The sequence below is a fragment of the Carettochelys insculpta genome, chromosome 19, assembly GCF_033958435.1.
Source record: "Carettochelys insculpta isolate YL-2023 chromosome 19, ASM3395843v1, whole genome shotgun sequence".
NCBI classification, from domain to species: Eukaryota; Metazoa; Chordata; order Testudines; family Carettochelyidae; genus Carettochelys; species Carettochelys insculpta.
Genome location: NC_134155.1, coordinates 11,251,812 through 11,270,986, shown reverse-complemented (window position 1 = coordinate 11,270,986; position 19,175 = coordinate 11,251,812). Strand labels below are relative to the sequence as shown.

General features: G+C 47.2%; 1 protein-coding gene across 7 annotated transcripts in view; it reads right to left on the bottom strand.

Moving 5' to 3' along the window:
- Nucleotides 1-10,317, bottom strand: part of SGSM2 (small G protein signaling modulator 2) — a 149,105-nt gene extending 138,788 nt beyond the window's left edge. For all 7 annotated transcript variants that reach the window (XM_075013796.1, XM_075013801.1, XM_075013800.1 and 4 more), the window contains exon 1: nucleotides 10,180-10,317. In XM_075013796.1, coding sequence (XP_074869897.1) covers nucleotides 10,180-10,236 — 57 coding nt within the window. In that variant the 5' untranslated portion in view covers nucleotides 10,237-10,317. The remainder of the gene's footprint in view (nucleotides 1-10,179) is intronic.
- Nucleotides 10,318-19,175: the final 8,858 nt, after the last annotated feature.

The following is a 19,175-nucleotide window of genomic DNA, read 5'->3' as shown; positions in this document are numbered from 1 at the left end:
TGAGGGACCAATCACAGGACGGGGCTCCTATGATCTAGATGTTCTCTCATCTTATGTGGGACAAAGTTTCAGAGCAATATTTAAACCTAGGTTTCATACAGTAACCCCAAGTTTGAGCCAGTGGCTATGATGGAGCCCAAGGCCTCCATGAGCCACTGTTGATTGTAACACAGGAGTAACTCCCTTAGCTGGTGCAACCCGCACTGTTCCAAAGTGGTCCTCTGCTGCCCCCCATTAGTGGCTGGTCCACAAAGTGACTGAAGAGTTTGTTCCTATATTCAAGCCAATGGATCTGGTCCTTTAGCTCAAGCAACTGAGGCAGGAGATACCGAGTACAAGCCGTGAGAAAAAACAGATTGTAAGCTCTTTAGCGTAGGGGGTGTCCTTCTCCTCTTCATTACCATATACTTCCCAGAAGTCCCAGGGGCAGGGGATCAAGCCAATCTGTTCTCTGTAATCTGATGAAACAGGGAGTTGGGGTTTTTAAATGCTAAAATAGGAGAACATTTCATCCACCCTCTGCCATGCTGCCTGCTCAGGACATGCAACCCTGAAGCCAAGCTCTCCACACAAACCCACACAGACACCCAGGCACAAATTCTACAGAAAAACTAAGCTAAGTTAGCTTTGTTACCACAAACAATAGCCCCTCCCCACCCCGAAACCTGTTTCACCTCGCCCTGTGTTTCACAATCTTTTCAATACCGTGCCCCTCCCACCCCCCCGGCACACTTCATTGAGACCAACAGTTCCACGGCGCACCCACTGTTGTCAGCTGAATGGATTGCTCATAAACATGTTTACCTACATTTACTACAGCTACGGTCTTACTGGAGAGGTTTTCATCACAGCAGTGCACACAAGGGTCAAATACATTAATGTTTCAAATCCACTGCAGAAAAACTCCCAGTCTTTGACAGGTCAAAAGAAGGCAGGCAAGTGAATGCATGCCATGCTAGAGATATGGAGTAACTGAGTTGCTGAAAATCAAGGGTTATTTGATGACTTGCAGGGTGCAGGGAAAGGAGGCAGCTCCAGAGAGCAGGTTTCCCTCCCTGCTCCAACCACATCCCAGCTTCCACAGGTTCCCACCCTCTCTCCTTACCACAGTGCAGAGGGCGAGGTGTCTCCCCCCCCCACCCCTTTCGGGGTCCTCCTGGAACAAATGGTCTCCTGCAGGTTCAGGATTTCCCCCTCACAATGGCTCTGTAAAGAACCACGGCAGGGGGAAACTGACCAACCTCACACCAGCTGGGACTCAGGCAGCCTTTCTGCTTGAGCCCCAGCTGGCAGGAGGTTGCCCCCTCCCCACCCCTCATGGTGGCTCTGCAGAGAGCAGGGTGGAGGGGAAACTGATGAAGTTTCATAGCACACTTGGACAGTTCTCAGGACACACTGGTTGAAAAATCAATGACCTAGCCAACTGCTGTGCACCAGCAGGACTGGTCCTTGCAGGTACGGGGTGTTGGCTCTAGCTGGGAAGAGGCTGGCTAGTGAGAAAGGATGGTCCTGCAGTTAGAGCAGTGTTTCTCAAACCCAGGAAGGGCATCTGTCCCAAGGTTTATACCTTTCAAAGGGAAAATACAAAACTGCACTTGCTAGAAATGAGTATTTCTCGATTACTTAAAATTTCTTTTCCTTGGCGCTGGTAAGTGGAAGTGACTAAGGCCACGTCCACATTACCCAGAAGATGGATCTGCTCAGGGTTGATCTTCCGGGGTTCGATTTCACATATCTGGTAGAGAGGTGTGAAATGGACCTATCAGGAGTCAGCAGGAATATCGCAAGGAGTAAGGGAAGTCGAGAGGAGAAATGCTCCCATTGACCTTCCTCGGTGAGGACAGCCAAGTAAGTTGATTGCAGATAAGTCGATTCCAGCTATGCCAATGCCATAACTAGAAATGTAACAGCAATGAAGGGTCCTGTGGCACCTTACAGACTAACAGAAAAGTTCTGAGCATGAGGTTTCGTGAGCACAGACTCACTTCATCAGATGCAGCATCTGATGAAGTGAGTCTGTGCTCACGAAAGCTCATGCTCAGAACTTTTCTGTTAGTCTGTAAGGTGCCACAGGACCCTTCATTGCTGTTAGAGATCCAGACTAACACACCTACCCCTCTGATACATAACTAGAACTGCGCATCAGAAAGCAAATTATTTCCCTAGCCTGGCCCAAGGCCCTGCTGCTGCAGACACAACTTCTCCTAAGTAGCGCCACTGACAGCATGGGAAGCCATCACAGGGCTAGAAGTTTGCTGGGGACTAATTTAAAAGCCTGACAAACCCATCCTGACCACACCGGACCCAACCCTAAACATGCCATGTTGGTTTTCTACCCAGACGAAACCTGACGCTTGTAGTCAGGGCCTGTCAGGTTCACATCTATGGCTAGTCACTGGGGTGTAACCACCAGCCTAGACTCCATTTTCTGATTTTGCTTCCTCTGTGGAGCCACTGGGGTAATTCCCCTCCCCGACACCTTTCCTTTCATCCACCCACAGCTGTTCCTCAGCGCTGGCCCAGCACCCCACACCACTGCCTCAGCGTTGGGGCTCAGCCTGGTGGGGACTTCTTTGCTGCCCATGCTCCACGCCCACACTCCACCTTCAGCTGCCTTCTACCCGTTGGGTCAGCGCGGAAGTGACCGCGTGCCCAACACGACAGCCGCCGCCACCTTGCTGGGTCCCAGGCGCACTGCGACTCATCCACGCCCTTGCTCTACAGCACACACAGGCAACAGCTGCCAGCAGGAATGGGGCATGCAGATGACACTAGGCTGACCCATGAGTCAAAGGAGGGCATCAGAGGCAAACTGGTCCATGCCACAGCAGGTTGGGTTGTTTAATACCCAATCCCACCCCAATCCCAGTTCAGTTGCAGGTTGGGTTACCGGGACCTGACTCAGGGCCTTATGTAATTACTTACCATTGTCGGTAGCCCTACAGATCCCCAAACTGAGCTGATGCCAGCAACGCATGGCACATGCCATCAGTGTTCTCCGTCAGCTGAGCACTTGGGCAGCCACCCAGGACAGAGTCAAATGCTGCCCAGCTAATTAGCAGACCGTCCACAGCCGGCAGCATGGGTTTCGACTGAGAGTGCACTTCCACACATGCCTTGGTGCACGTAACAAAATTTATTCTGCACAGTGATGGAAAAAAATAGACGGAATATTGCACACCATGTGTGTTTCCACCATGAAGACTGAATGCTAACATTGCATTCGACAAAGGCACTTGTCTTGTTTCCCATAGTCATGACAAGGATATTTTTAAGAGCCACACTTGGGACAGCCGTAGAAATGTGCATAGTCATTCTCTCATGCTAGGCAAATTACAAGCAGGTTGCATTCAGATCAGAAGCCTCCAAAGAAGGCTGATAGTGATGCTTGGGACAATACTCAGAGCTGGGGTTCTGGTTGCTTGGTCATCTAAGATCCATGGAATTTCTCTTTCAAGAAAAGGCATTAACATCTCCCCCTTCTGGCCAGTTTCAGCTTGGGTAATTATTTATTACATGCCCCATTAGATTCAGTTGGGCCAATTCTTCACTTCCTTTGCTCAAGGACTGCCCGGCATCACTGGGGAAAAGTTAAACAGATGACACGGTTCATCCCAACAAGAGCCGCCTTTTAGCATCAGAAAAAACACACAATTCCAGTTTCTAAAGTGTTTTGGGATCTTTCAGGATGAAAGCCGCACAGGTTGTCATGACGTTTCCCAGCTTGAAAGAGCGCTTCAGTTGAGTACAATAATGGCAGGAGTCCCATGTCAATAAGCAGAAAATAAACGGCTAGAAAAAGCCCGCTTCTTGAGCCTACTTGTCACAATAGATTTACCCGCAGCGAGCGAGAGAGATTTGAAACAGCCTCGGCATGGTGCCCAGTTGAGTCAAATCTTCAAAACATATTCCATCTCTCTCTCTCTCTCTCTCTTCCACAGCCAACAAAGTTAGTTCTTCGCCAGTAGAAACAGCAAGTGCATCCGTGAAAAAAGCCAATTTATTCTTCAGTATTTCCAAAGGATTCCCTTGAAAGGTTTTACAGCACATGAACAGAAATTCAGCCTAGGTGTATGTTCTAGCCAACTTATGCCCAGAAAGAGCACTTGGCGCACATTCTACCCAGTTTATTCATGGAAAGAGAACTCAATTTCAATAGATTCAGTACAACCAGTGAAAAAATTATGAGAGACAGACAGATCATTGAAGATTAAGGCTATTTGGGAGTATGACATAGGAAAGGCTGTTAGTAAGACTGATAGTAAGGCTATTTGGGAGTAGTGTGACACAGGAAGATGATAAAAGGTGTGAGTAAAGGAAGAAGTGCCCTTTGAGGGTATTATCTGTGATTAGAGAAGAGACTTGTTTTGCGACACCTAGGCATTAGCGTTTATACTGCAAGCTGCATAAAGTGAAGCTACGAAGTTGGAAAACCTACACACATACCATACTTGCCAGGCAGCGCAATATACAGGTTGAACCTCTCTCATCCAGCGCCTTCGGGACCTGACTGGTGCTGATCACAGACAGCACAGAACAGAGAGCCAGGACTGGTGGCTGTAAACAAATGTTACGGGACCACAGGAAACTTGGCTGCACACAGGATAAGTGGCTATCCAGCTAATTAAAATCATGCTGGATTGCGGAAGTTGTCAGACGAAAGAGTGCCGGACTAGAGGCGTTCAACCCGTATAATGTAGGCAAAAGCAGGATATTTAGTCTGTGTTTTACGGGCATCATGCACAGGACATGAGAAGAGAAATCAGCCCAAAAGTCAGGCAGAGGGAAAACAGGCAGAGAAGCCAGGTACAGGGCAAGATATAGGTGTGGTCGCAAAATGCACAACAGGTTGGCCAAGACCAGTTCTACCCAGTTTTCTTACCGTCTTCTTCACAAACCACAAATATGTTGGTCTTCTCCACCCAGCAGGAACTGCTGGTCACAGAGGAGTTTAACAGACCCAGACAACCTGATAGGTTTTTTCCATCTCTAATCAACGTCGACAGGCCTGGCAGAAAATGTGACGTCCCAGATGTCCTTATTAGTTATTCATATAAGAGTTTGGGCACCTGTCCATTTCAGTGGGACAGGGTTTTCTGGATCCAACACAACTGGACACGCCAGAAACAGGCTGCATCTTCAGAAACCAGTTTTATTAATGCAATTCAGAAGCAGAGAAACTGACTACTGTACAGAAACGGAACAAACCAGCACCAAGGGAGAACTGCTTTGGAACCCAAAAGCAGCAGCCTGGAACAGGAACTTTGCAAAGCCAACCCCAGTAAGAATCCAACAGAGCCACCACAAGCTAGCTTATTTGATCTCAACTACAACCTCATGACTAAGCCTTGTTCAATGCCCAGTTCTGTTTCCAAAGGAATAAAGACCTGGTTCTGGCATATGAAGTCAGGACACAGCTGGAACATCTCTTCTCTCTACAGTCATCATCTTCCTATAGCTTTGATCTTGATTTTAAATCAGTTGATAGGACCATAAGAGTTTTGAAAGCGAGATGAAACCTCCTGCTTCAGGGCTCAGTTCAGACGCTTACTCATGAGAGTCAGGAGGAAATGTTCTTTGCCTACAGGGCTCCTTGCAACTTCCTGTGAAGCAACTGGTACAGCAGGCTGTTAAGAGACTAGATACAGAAATAACAGGACCTCAGGTCTCAGCCAATCATCAAAACCATGGGCTCAGCATTCGGTGGTGTCCGACGCCTTTCCCACTATGTGCTCCCATCTTTCCCTGTCCAGTGCAGAGTGGCTTACTTTCTGTAGACTAGCTCCACACCAATCTACTGCATCATCTACCCATTCTCTGTGGTTGAATAGGAGAGGCAGACCCCAATCTGCCCGTTCCTAAATGCCTACAGATACATTTATTTAGTTATGGACAGGACTGACACATCAGGCAGATGACGAGGCAGTGCGACTGAACGCTGCCTCCGATAATGGAATATCGTCCATTCCCCACCATTTCATGTTGGTTCAACTGTATTTTTGTTGTTGCTGCATTTCACTTTCTAAATTACAATCAAAATGGATTTGACCTGAGGACAACCTGCCACAGACAGGCAGATTAACATCCAGGAAAAAGGGGCACATGCTCCAGTGTCCCCAGGTGTGAGCAGGCCCAAGGCTCCATAACTCCTTTTTATTTAAGCAAATTGTTTAAACTGAACAAAAGAAATGTGTCATGTCGATCTTATTTTAAAATTGATTTAAGGGTAATTTTATGATGCATCATGAGTAATAATAAGCAGGAATAGATTTCAAAGCATAAAGTTACCCTAACTTTTTAATATATTGGGGGGCCCTTGTGATAGTATAGTCCACCCCGGCTACATAACACGTATGTCGTCATCCTGTGGTTCCCTAGATTCCTGAACTAGCCTTTTTAACCTCCTCCAAACAAACCTCTTCCCAAGAGGGGATGCCTTGGATACAATAACTGCTTAAACAGGGAGGTGTTTTGTGTGGTTGAGCATCGTAGAATCATGTCTTTTTAATTAAGTTTAAGCAAACTGCCACACGATGTAACAATGGGATGTGAACATCTAGGAAGACTGCTCCTAAACAGGGAAGACATGATATTTTTATACTACTGTAAAAGAGTTAAGATGCTTAGCAAAGCTTCCCTGTTTAAAAGAGTGAATTAAGGCAAGACTCAGTTTTATAGAGCTTAAGGGCAGATGTGACCATGAAATCATTAGACTGACTTCCTGAATATCACAGACCGTTAAATCACACCCAAATACCCCTATATCTGTCCTAGTAACTCAGGTTAGACTAAACTATGTATCACCAGCACAGAGCAGGAGAGACTGAGGTGTCATCTATGCCCAAGTCCCAGCCACAGCAGGGAACTGATCAGATGAGATACAATCTCAACATGCTGCAGAGGAAGGCAAATCCCCCACATCAGTTTGTAGCCAACCTAATCTGCAAGGGAACAATCCTGTTTGACCTCAAATATGGTGATCACTTTGCCCCTGGACACACGAACAGGATTCAGCCACCACGCACTTAAGAAAGAGCAAGGTGAAAAAGATACAAAAAAAATCTGACTAATTGTGCATTGCGGGGGAAAAATTCCCTCCTAACCCTTGCAGGCACCTAGCTGAAGCATGCAATTTGATTACTGTCATGGTTTTAAAGCAGAGCTGCAGGCGGAATGGAGAGTTTCCTGTTTTCACCCTGGCCCATGAAGGACGAGAACTAATAGGAATTCTCAGACTCCGAGACCAGAAAGAACCATCATGCCTGAGGCTCCTGTATACACAAGCTGCAGAATTTCCCCCATAAAATAAATTAAAACACACGTTCTAGAAAGGGATCGCTTCTCATTTCAAAGGCTCCAAGAGATGATCAGTTCACCACGTCGGTAAACTGTTCCAATGTTTAGCTCCCCTCCATGCTAGGAAACAGTCTTATTTCAAGCCTCAGCTTGTCTAAACATCACTTTCCAGCCCCTGGATTCTAGAATGACAACTGATGAAATTCACTAAACATTTTCCAATTGCTACTGGTTTTACATACATGAGGCTCAGATACTCCAGCAGTTTAAAACAACTGATGAGACTACATTAGACATAGTATCCCAAAATTTCCTTTGTTAGAGTGGAGGGCAGCTGTGGAAAGTTTTCGCTAAGAATTGCAGCATCACTTTGTCATCACTAGAGCCACCTTTCAGAACACAATTATGAAATTAACTCCAGTCGTTTGGCTGGGCAGATGTGACTGATTCTTTGATTGCTTCTTTTGCTAAACCCCAAAGGCAACTGTAACCTTCCAGCAGGAGAAACAGAAAGGGTTAAACGACTGCAGCTGAACAAAGCCTCCATTGCCCATTTATTGCCTCCTGGAGGGAAATTAGATTTTAATTCAATCTGGCCAAAGCTTTATTTTATTTACTCTAAGCAAACTCTTAACTCTATCAGCCTTATTGGCAAATAGATTAAACAAATTCATCAGACAAGAAGTGTAATTTTTGTTGCAATATTAAACCTGTCACCAAAGAGGCCAAAAATCCAGCAGCAACATCCTAGTTTTTCACTTGCAGCAAAAGAATGAGTGTTTGGCCTAAGCATTTACACAGGGTACAATTCTTTGGGGGCAAGGACTGTCTTTCTGTTCTGTGTTTGAACAGTGCCTAGGTCAACAGAGTCTTGGATCTATAACTCCTGCAGTATAAAGTATATATTTACACCCATAACTCACAAGATGCTGTTTCACTCCCACAGGATCCTGTACCATGTGCAAGACTTCAGGCCTGGTTTACACAAGAAAATTAGGTGTGCCTGAATACCTCAACTCAGGGGTGTGGGAAATTCACATCTCTGAGCAAGGTAGCCAGGGTATCCCAAGGAAGGGAGCGGGGGCTGGGGCAATCCCCTCCCAGTAAGCCAAGCATGGGGTAACCCTCCAGCATTGCAGTCCCCACTCCTCTCCCACTCTGTCCCTTTACTCCCTCCCAGACCAACCAAGACAGGGATTCTCTGGGGGCAGAGTGTACTGGCAGCTGGCAATGGCAGCAGCTTGGGGTCACCTCCTCTCAGCTCAGAGAGAAGTGGGGCTCACCGGCCAGGAGAGCATAGTGGAGCAGAGCAGGCTGCGTGGTGAGAGGTGGGCAAGTGAGGGGAGGCGACCCCCTGCCTCCTGTCCATAGGATGGTGGGGATGAAGACCCAGGGTGGCTTATCTCAGAACAACGGTAGGATGAACTGGGGTGGCTGCCCCAGGCCCTGTACTTTTGGGGGGCCTGTGGAACCCATCAGTTAAGGAGCCTCCCCTCATTCTTACCCACACAGGGCAGGAGCCCATACTCACAGGAAGCCAGCAGCTGGCAGACTGCCAGGAGCACCTGAAAGGGAACAGACTCCATGGTGTCAGGTCACACCACCATTTGGCCCAGTCACCCTTGTCAGTCTGTCTGGAGGGTCAGGCAGACCAAATGTCAGCAGCTCTCTGGCAACATTCCAGGCTGCTCCAGCCCTGCTGATTTCATGTGGGACCACAGCCAAAAGCACTCCTGTACGAAATAAGCGCAGCTGCCGCTGGCTCAGCTGTCTATCAAATGTTAAGTGCAAGAACTGGGGGATAAGCGTCTTTCATTCCCTCCAACACTTCTCAACCGGCACCAGCAGCATGTGGGTCCCTATGAGCAAGACTGAAGCCTCAGGAAGTCCTTCTCAGGCCTCACCCGCTCTGCGAGGGCTGACAGCCAGAGCCCAGCAGGGGGTCTCTGCACAGAGGCTGAGCACCTACAGCTCTATGAAAGTGCACTTACGTTACATGGGCTGCGCTTCAGCTCTGACCCCATGAGGAAGAATGAGTCGAACCACAAATGAGAGAAGTGTCAAGGTCCAGGGCAGCGCTCCTGAGCCCGGCTGCCCCTAACAGACTCCCTGATTCTATCTATCAGGGATGTACCCAGCACCAATGAAACTGCCGCCAGCACAGGCTGGTCCCAGCCCTGAAGAGCTACCAGGGCTGCTCTTCAAAGGCTGAAGCAGCTCCACACCGGGCACGTCTCCATCTGTTTTTATGAATGAACCTGCCTCGGATCCCCGCTAGGATGTGAGTGTCATGGGCGGCAAGGGGGAATTTTCCCTTCCCACTGAGGCTGGGCTGGCTAACCGGGCACAGCTCGCCCGTCCCCCGCTCAGCCCCATCTCTGCCGTCTAGTTTAAGTAGCTGCCCGCATGGAAGAGGCAGCCTGGGGTAGGAACCTCTTATTGTCCCTGCCACTGACGCCAGCCAGGGCAGGTGCCAGGGAGTGGCACAGCTCCCTGCCCCTGGGGGACCAGCCTGGAGATGCCCCCAAAGGACTGGGGGGGGCTTGGCCCCAGCCCCCTCCTCTCACTGCTGTTTCCTTGACGCCTGGCTCTGAGGAGGGGAGCACAGCCCCCTTGTGCTCCAGTATCTCCCTGCCCCGCCGGCTCTCTTCCCTGCGTGCTGCGGGACTGGAACTGGGGGGGGGGCTCCTGCACCCCCCCAGCTAGAAGGGACTCCCCGCCTGGGCTGGGTTTGCAGGGGGGTCCCAGGGCTCCCTGCCCCAGCGGCTGGGCACAGCCTGGGGATGCCCCCTGCCCGGGAGGGGGGGTTCAGTCTGCCACGCCCCCCAGGGCTCCCCGCCTGGGCTGGAGGTGCCGGGGCTCCCGCCCCCCCCGGCCGCTCACCTCCTTCTTGACGTTCCACAGCAGCTTCTCCTTGGCCGCCTGCTCCGCGCCGCTCATGGCTGGGGCGGCCCCGGGGGCTCACCGCGCTCGGGCGGCGGGGCAGGGGCAGGCGGGCGAGCCGCGCTGCAGCTGCCCGGGACGCCGCGCCGCAGCCATCTTCCCAGCCTCCCGCCTGACGTCACGCGCCCGGCCCCGCCCCGGGAGAGATTATTTGGCAACAATCCCGAGTGATGGGGCGGGGGAGGCGAGCGCCCGCTGCTGCCTAGCAACGCTCGGGCGGGATCGGGCCCTGCACGGAGCCTGGCGCTCTGCACCACCGCCGCTCCCCCCCTCTCCCCCCACACGCCGCGGGCGGGGGCCGGGCAGCCAGCGCCGAGAAACTGGGCTCTCCCGCGCGCCCCCGCAGCTCACCCCGGGTGAGGGTGCAAGAGACTCGGCTCCCACCCACGGGAGGCTGCAAGGCCGGGGGCTGCGCTTCCACAGGCCCTCCTGCCCGGGCCGGTGGGGGGGGAGCAAAGACTGGGTGTCGCGGTGCACTCCGAGGGGGGGAATAGTATAACCCCCTGTACGGGGACAAGCAACAAGACCCTGGTTTGACCCCGTGGGATTTGCTAAGGCAACTGCGGGGGAGCGAACCCCACCCTGGGCAGGGGAATCTGTTTTACAGGGCAGCGCCTTTTCCCACGGACCCCTCCAGCAGCCCAGGAGTGAGCAAACTTTTCACTTCTTGTCCACGTGAATAGCAACCCCTTGTGCCGCCCAACTGCCAAATATAATCCAAACCGACAGAAATTTGGGTTATGTTCACAGGAAAAAAACAAAAAACAACTTTCAGCACTGTACAAAAAATAAGTATGAAGAATGTTACAAAAAGGAATCGGTATTTAATGAACCTCTCTAATCTGGAACTCCCTCATCCCGCAACATCTGTAATCTGGCATGATTGTAGTTAGCCGGACAACCACGTATCATGAGTGGGGCCAAGTTTCTCCTGGTCCCATAAAGTTTGTTTCCAGCCACCAGTCCTGGCTCTCGCTGTTCTGTGCTGTTATTTAGCTGTAATTTACTCCTAAATGTCTTGTTAGATCCCAGTCAGCAGCGGAAGTGCTGGTAAGGCTGCTAGACAATACAGTAGAACCCCAAGATACATGCATTCAAATTGCCCGAATCTCCGGTTAATGCCCCTCTAAGTGGCAGGGAGCTGGCACCTGGCTGGCTGCCACTCAGTGGAGCCATGAAACTGACCAGGGCAGCAGCCCTGATCACTCTCTCCTCTGCTGTGAGTGGGAGGAGCTAGAGCCTGAGTCCCAGATCCCCACTGCTCACAGGAGACAGGAAACTGTCCAGCGCTGCTGCACAGGTCAGTTTCCTAGCTCCCCGAGTAATTCAAAATCTGACTTAGGTGGGGTTGTGCAGGAACACAACCTCCACTTAAGTCAGGGGTCTACTGAATTGACCTCCCATAGTCTCATCTGGCACTGGTCCAGGTCCTGAGTGTGCCAGATTAGAGAGGTTCAACCTGTACAAAAATGTCACCACAAATAAAAACACATATTTCAACATGTTTAAAGAGATGGAAGAGCCTGAGACCTCACAGCAGCCGATGGTGCTGCATCCCCCTTAAGATATGACATGCCCTGTTGGGGACCTGCCCATGCTTTGCACACCCTTGCGCTAGCAGGTGGCCTGGAACTACCTGCAGCATCCACAAGAAATTCTCTCCCCAGGAGACACTTGCTCCTGCAAGCTGGTCCTCCTACTGGAAGCTCAAGACACAAGGTTGGGAGGTAGAACTCTGAGCTGGGAACTGTTCCATGGTAACCAGGGCAACTAATTACTCTGCAAGGTTAGAATCCCTGGTGTGAAAGGTACAAGGCCAGTTGGTACACTTTCTACTATCTCCTTTGCCACCCTCACTCTCGCTGTTGTTAGGGTTGAGAGATGAGATATTTGTTCTCGCTTAGCAGCTGGCTTACTCGTCTTCTGGATCTTTAAGGAACAGCAGGCCAAGCAGTCCTGGGTGTTCAACCTCCAGCGCAAAATAAAAATCAGGGGTCCTTGAGTAAAGCAGATGCAGCCACTCAACACACAGCAGTGAGAGCAAGCAAGCAGAATACCCACTACACATTCATACAAATGGCTTTCTGCTCTCCTACTCGCTCTCCACATAATAATACTGGTCCGAACAGTTGTTTCATCTCCCTTCTTCCTCCTTGTAAAGCTGCCAAGAAAGCTGGCGCCACCTGTTTGCAAGTGCTGGGCACAGCTTCAAACAAATCATGCAAACAGGGCCTTTTACAGCTCAGTGGAGGCTTTTTGAGAGTCAAAACAGCAGCAAATGTAGCTATGCCGAAGCACTCGTGTAACATTTGTTAAACTTCCAACCTATGTCAGAGTTCTTGCTGTGACAAATTGCACTGTACTCATCCCAAAGGAAGCAATTGAGCAAACCTTGGACCTGAGGACTGGCCATGACTGAGAAGGATTGAAGCAAGTATTCACCATCAGTTACAGGGGCAGTACGTTAGGATATAGATTTGCCTTACTAACACTTAACATTTAATTGAAAGTTTAATAAATAAATTTGAAGTAGTTTGTAGTGTTCTAATATCATTTTAGATACTACAAAGGCCTATCCAGTTTCACTATGATTCATGGTTAATTTCACTTTCAGGTCCTGATAGAATAAAAACATTTTGATAGCAAAACCGCAGGGAATATTTATTTATAAGTGATTCCATTTTAAAAAGTCAAATATTTCTGCTAAATTTTGGTTTTAGAAAATCTTGCCCTTCTAAAACTAAAGTTCGGAATGTGTGGGGCAGGACCATCTCTGAAAAAGTACTGTGCCTGCTACTATGGGGACCAAATCTATTAAAGGCAGATCCTTTAAAATACTATGGCCAAATCTGTTAAAGGTGTTACTGAAATATAGATAATGCCTACGGAGCGCCTCACTGGAGACAAATGGCCACATTATAGAATACAGCAACCCCCCAATTGAATGGACTAATGGGGAGAAGGGTTATCTGTTAATGCCAAAAGCTTGTTACATCAGAGTAATTCTACTGTCTGACAATGCTACCTTCCCAGCCCCTCACTTCCCCTCCCTGTCCCATTCTTCCTCTCATATCTCCATCTCCCTCTCCCAATTGCTGCATGCTGGCCTGGCTCTTTCCACCTCCTGCAGCTCCTCCATCCCCAGTGTCTCCAACAGCAGCTCAAGTGAGTCACCAGAGTTTGTTTAGGGCAGAGAGGGCTGGTGGACAGCATCTGTTATTTCCAAAGTCCATTAAATTGAGGATTTATTGTTATTCATGAAAATGGAAGAGTCTTAGGGGAAACACGTAAAAAGGACAATGTTGGGAGCCACTTGACCTGGACTGCACAGAGGAGCAGAGAGCCGGGCAGAAGGAAACTGTATTAGCATATGCAGAAGAGGGAGCTTAAAAATTTGCATGGCAAACACAAGTTTATGGAAGCTTGAGGGTGACCAAAGAGGTAGAGGAATAACATTCCCCAACGACAAGAAACAGGTCCCACTAGCCAATGGAAAAGTGGGGCTCAGGAAGAAGTAGTGGAGAGTATGACTGCCCCCGTGCATTATGCTCTTGAGTGTACCATGTCCAGCCTGGAAGAAGCCACATCATGGATAAGCAAGTTCTCCGTAAGAACTAGGGAAGCCAATGTAGTTTGTGGCTGAGTCTGGAACCAATGACACAGTTAAGGTAAAGGTGGTCTGAAACGGTAGCAAGCCCAGGGTGCTGGCACTGAGAGAGAGAACACAAATGAGGAAATGCTCCTTACTATGTCCACCTCACTAAGTAGACTAGAAATCTCAACTGAGGGCACATCTATACTTATGTGAACATAGACACTCCAGAGGTCAATCTTCCAGGGTTTGATATAGTGCACCTAGCAGGGAAGCACTAAACTGAATGTAGAGAGCACTCCTGCCCACTCCTGTAGTCCTCGTAGGAGTAAGGGACGTCAACAGGAGAGCTTCTCCTGTTGACCTCCCACAATGGGCCGTGCTGGAAATTCGACTTAAGGTAGGTTGACTTCAGCTACTCAATTCTTGTAGATGGAGTTGTGTATCTTAAATTAAATGTCTTTTGTAGCACAAACGTGGCCTAGGTGACTGTTCCCCCCCGGCAAACCCAGTGGTTCCAGCAGCAAAAGAGGCAGTTAAATTAAGTTGCCAGCTAGAGAAACGAACATGGCTAATGAAGGCCCCTTCCCAAGAAGGTTAACACAGCTGCCAAAAAGGATGCACAATTCTAGAAATGCTGAATGCAAGTTATATTTGTAGTTGTGTAAAATTTCACTTATTTCCCTTCATTGAACAGAATCCAAGATAAATTGTTCCACCAAACCTGACAAGCACTGAAACCAGTACAGATAAAGTTATTTCTATGTACTTAGAGGGTGATATCAAAGTCCAAAAAACCTTAACGTGGACCAGTGATATGAGGAAATATCTAAGGTGCCCTTAGTCTACACACAAACAATGTCATTTCCTGATGGACAGTCTAGTCTAGCCTGTAGGGGGATGGACTTACATAGGTAAAAGACAAGGAGTCTTAACAGGGCACAACAGCACAACCTATGGACCAAGAATTGGCATTACATGTCTGTGGTGCTGGGAACATTACCTTGGAAGTGTGACCTTCAATCAACGCATGAGCTAGAATTGTGTAGGCTGGAGATACATAAACCAGCTTTGTGGGGGGGACGACAAAATCTCTAACCCCAGTGAAAATTCACACAAGCCACTTACATATAACACAGTTTATTAAAAATTAATGAGCCACTTTCATTTAATGCACTGAAGGAAGTCACAGGAAAACACTATTATTGGTTAGTAAGTTTACTCCATCAACTTATTTCCCTTGCAGAGCTGCCCTTGAGGAGAATTAAAATTCAGAACAAAATGAAAGCTCCTGCAATCACAAAGGAGTTGGTTCCTAGAATGTCAGCTATGTTATAAAGAATCACCATAACAATTGGATGTCAGCTGCTAAAATAATTACAGTAGTCCAAGGTGCTTTATAAACATTAACAAATTAAGCCTCAAGACCCTTCTGAGGTAGAGTGTCTCACCCCATTTTCACTGATGAGGAAACGACGTTCACCCAGGCTGGAGGTCACACAATGAGTTTGGGGTTAGGGCCCAAGTCCCCAAATTCCTCCACTGTCCTAATAGAACAGATTTAGCACGACATTTGGTTATACAGGAGATTTTTTTTTTTTCTAAAGCAAAAGATTGCCAGAGGACATGATTCAGTTTTGGTGAGAGTGTTCAAAAAAAAAAACAACAAAACCACAAAAACAAACTTATTCTGGTTTCTGGGTGTTTGAAGCAAGTTCTACACTAGCTAGAAGCCAGCTCTCAGAAACAGTCTAATGTCAGTCACTCCAGTGCCTCACCGGCCTGGGTTATTTATTTACTTTTAATCATTTAGTATGAGAGAAAAAGTCAGCAAAATGGAACGTCACTGAGGGATACGGGTCTCGCATTCTGAAGCTTAAATGTCAAGGCAAAGGTTAAATATTTTGCTTTTTCTTGGCATTTCTCAAGCTGTGGAAGACAGCTACCTTGCAATATTGTCCCAGCTGATGTTATCGTCTAATTATAATTGATAAAGTGCTGCTTAACATAAGACACTCGTTTCGACACTACAAGTGCTTCCTTGTAGAAAGGAGGCCATTTGCAATTCATTAGTACCCCATTTCGGAGAATGCAGCTTTAACCGGCACAAATGCCATATAAACAGTCCCCCATCACAGACTTCATATACTCATGTCAGTTAATATTTCCCATTCATTCCCTTGATCTAATATAATAATCTGAATGTATAAAGTTCACTTAAACACAAATCTGCAGATGGTAGCTGGGTTTCTAAAGGACTGCACCAGTTAATGACTGCTTGCTGGTCTAGTTAAAATTCACACACTGCAAATGAGGCGAAGAGATTTTCTTTTCTTTTCTTCCAGAAAGCTATCTTGGATTCCCAGACATCAACAGAATGCACACGTAGGCGATTATAGTCTTTGTCGGAAGTTATTACAGATCTCTTATTCTGCAGCTGTGAATGCCTCAAATTAAAGTCCTACATGTCCTAATGGGGGGGGGGATCATAGTATGTGCTATTTTAAAAATAGCAGCGGATACATACTCAGCAAGAATAGCTGCTTTGTTAACCCTGCAAAGGTTTTTTTTCCCCCCCTATAAATAAGCAAAAATTGTGCTTAGTACAACGACCATTTTCAAAGCTGCATTCTCCTTCACAATGGTACTTGCTCTCAATTATACAATGTCAAAAATGTAACCTAGGATTCAGCATCCAAGCAATTTACATCCTTTAAGGAAATAAAGAGGGTTAAAATAATAATACTGAGCACAAGTTACATCAAAACTACTACTATTAAACACACAGTCTAGGTAGTCATGCTGTACAATCAATGTGTCAGAGTTCAGGTGCAGTGAAAGAACATTCAACTAACATTCTGTATTGACCGGTGCAGGAATCTTATTAGAACATTCAAACCATGACAAATGTTCCCAACGATTTAATATGGAAGCAAGGGCACTACCCATTCCTGCACTTGGACTGAGTGAGACATCATGGAATCCCATAAGACAAAAAAAAACCCCAGGTATGTTCTATGATTTGTATGGGTACAATCTTGTCTTAGCAAATATAATATTACATTCATTTAACACTGAAAGCACAGGGTCCATATCTTCCTCTATAAAAGAGAAGGATTTTCGGATACTCTCCCACCACCGGGCTATCTGCATTGCTTGTAACATTGGGACTTCGCATTTTGATCAGCCACAACCATTTTTAACCTGTCACTTAACCAAGCCCGAACAGCTCCACTAGCTTCCCAGAACAAAGGAGTAAACCACCCCAAGAGTCCTTGATTCACACAACTTATTTCAAAAGTCACAGTCTGGGGAAACTGATGTTTTTTAAAATAACCAGAATCCAGCACTCTCAAAAGCTTTAGTCAAAACAAATCTCAGCCGCTGTATTTTTGCTGGCATGTCGTCAAAACCAGCTGGAAAAGAGAAAAACATCTCCAAAACTGATCAAGACAAGTTATTGATTTGTGTAGTGTTTTAGAGAGGCCTTTCACAAAAAGGCAGGTGCAGTCCCATTACTGTGGCAACACTCCTTGCTAGATGCCAGGAGAATTAAGAGATCAGGTTTCAGATGCAGGAGGCGTGGCCAGACAATGACAGACAGACAATCTACAGCACCTAATGCTTTGCAAAGAGGTACATATGCTCTTGTTTTAAAGAAAAAACAAAAAACAAAAAAAGAAGCCGATCCTCTATTCTTTCTAATTATCTATTCCAGCCAAAATACCCATTGGCCAGTGCACGTTACAGCTTCATGCTTCGAATGGAAAAATTCCAGAGGAAAATAATCTGCAGGGATTTTGCTTTTAAATTTGCACACAAGTTTAGGGCTGGTGAAAAGAGTACCGAACCCATGGCCCTGGAGACTGGTGTCTCCCATTTATCTGAAGAACAGGTACACAGCAGAGAGTGACAGAAGGTTTCCTGCATTAAGCAATGGCTTGTGATGGTAAGCAGAGCTGGGGCAAAGTTTCTGGGTGAATAGAAATTTTGTCCAAAAAATGCCTTAAAGGGGGCAGCTCTGAAACTGTTCGTGAATTTGGGTCACGAATAGTTATGGCCAAAAACACAGGAACACCACACCCAGGAACAAATTTGGAAATGTCAACATGTTTAGAAAGTGTTGACAATGTTCTGAAGTATCGCGCTCTCAAATAACAATCCAAATGTTTTGTTTGATCCAAACAGTTTTTTTCTTTTTTGTTTTGTTGAGAAAACACACACTACATCCCACTTGGTTTGAAATAATTTTTCCTTTCAGATACTTACTTTTAGTCACCAAATAAAATTTGCTCAGGCTAACTAACCACCCTCTAAAAAAATCACTCTCATTTACACGATCTCAAACAAAGGCACCCAAAATAATTAGGGCAATTTTTCAAACGTGATTACAATTTTTCCTCATTGCCATAGTTTATATACATTATCTGCCAATTAATAAACAAACCAATTAGCTTCCTCAATTTATAGCTTGAATACATGTAAGGAAATAAAATAAATACTTGACACTGCAACCTGAAAGCATTTTAACATCACATTCTATGGCCATTTAATGAATTTTCAAAGAAAAAGCTCTATGTAATTAAAGCATTCAAAATCTTCTGTCCAACCAGACTGCTGTAGATTGGAATCTTTGTCCAGGGAGAGGCAGAGTACTGCAAGGCCTGACTAGCTCAGGAAAGCTAGGCCTGTGTAGCAACTGAACCTCATTTCTCCCTCCATAGATTACTCTGAAGGCAATACTTCTCCCCCGCTTCCCACCTATTGCAGTCTACTTGCGTATTTTAAAAGGGATCTGAAACAAGTCTTATTTTTCCTTTGAGACAGTAAATCAGCCAGTCTTACCAAAGGGTCAAACGCTGAGGAACTGGCACTTACTTGATCAGATCTAGCCTCAAAACATAATTTTGACTGACGCAGGAGCCTTGTGTACACTTGTGCCAAACCCCACTTCAGCCTTCTGTGACCACTGCAGCCAGCCCACTGCTGATACCTAAGCATAAGCTGAGGCAGGCTAGGGTTTGCACCTTTCACGAGCAAAAATCAGCCCTGGTCAGAGGAGCTGATGCAAACCCTGGCATGCTCTGAGCTGTGCTTTGCTCTTGTCACCAGTCCAGCTCCAAGTGAGCCACACGGCCTCCCAACACGCTAATCCCAAAGTCGTCAATACCAATGAACGTTTGCCTGATGTGACTGACACCACAGTGTGATGGGGAGCTGAGGAGAGGGGGATTGATGGCTCAGCTCCCAGGATCTCTACTGAGGAATCAAATGCCTTTCACTGAGCACACTGAGGCCGTGGCCACACTAACCCCTCCTTTCAGAAGGGATATGGTAATGTGGA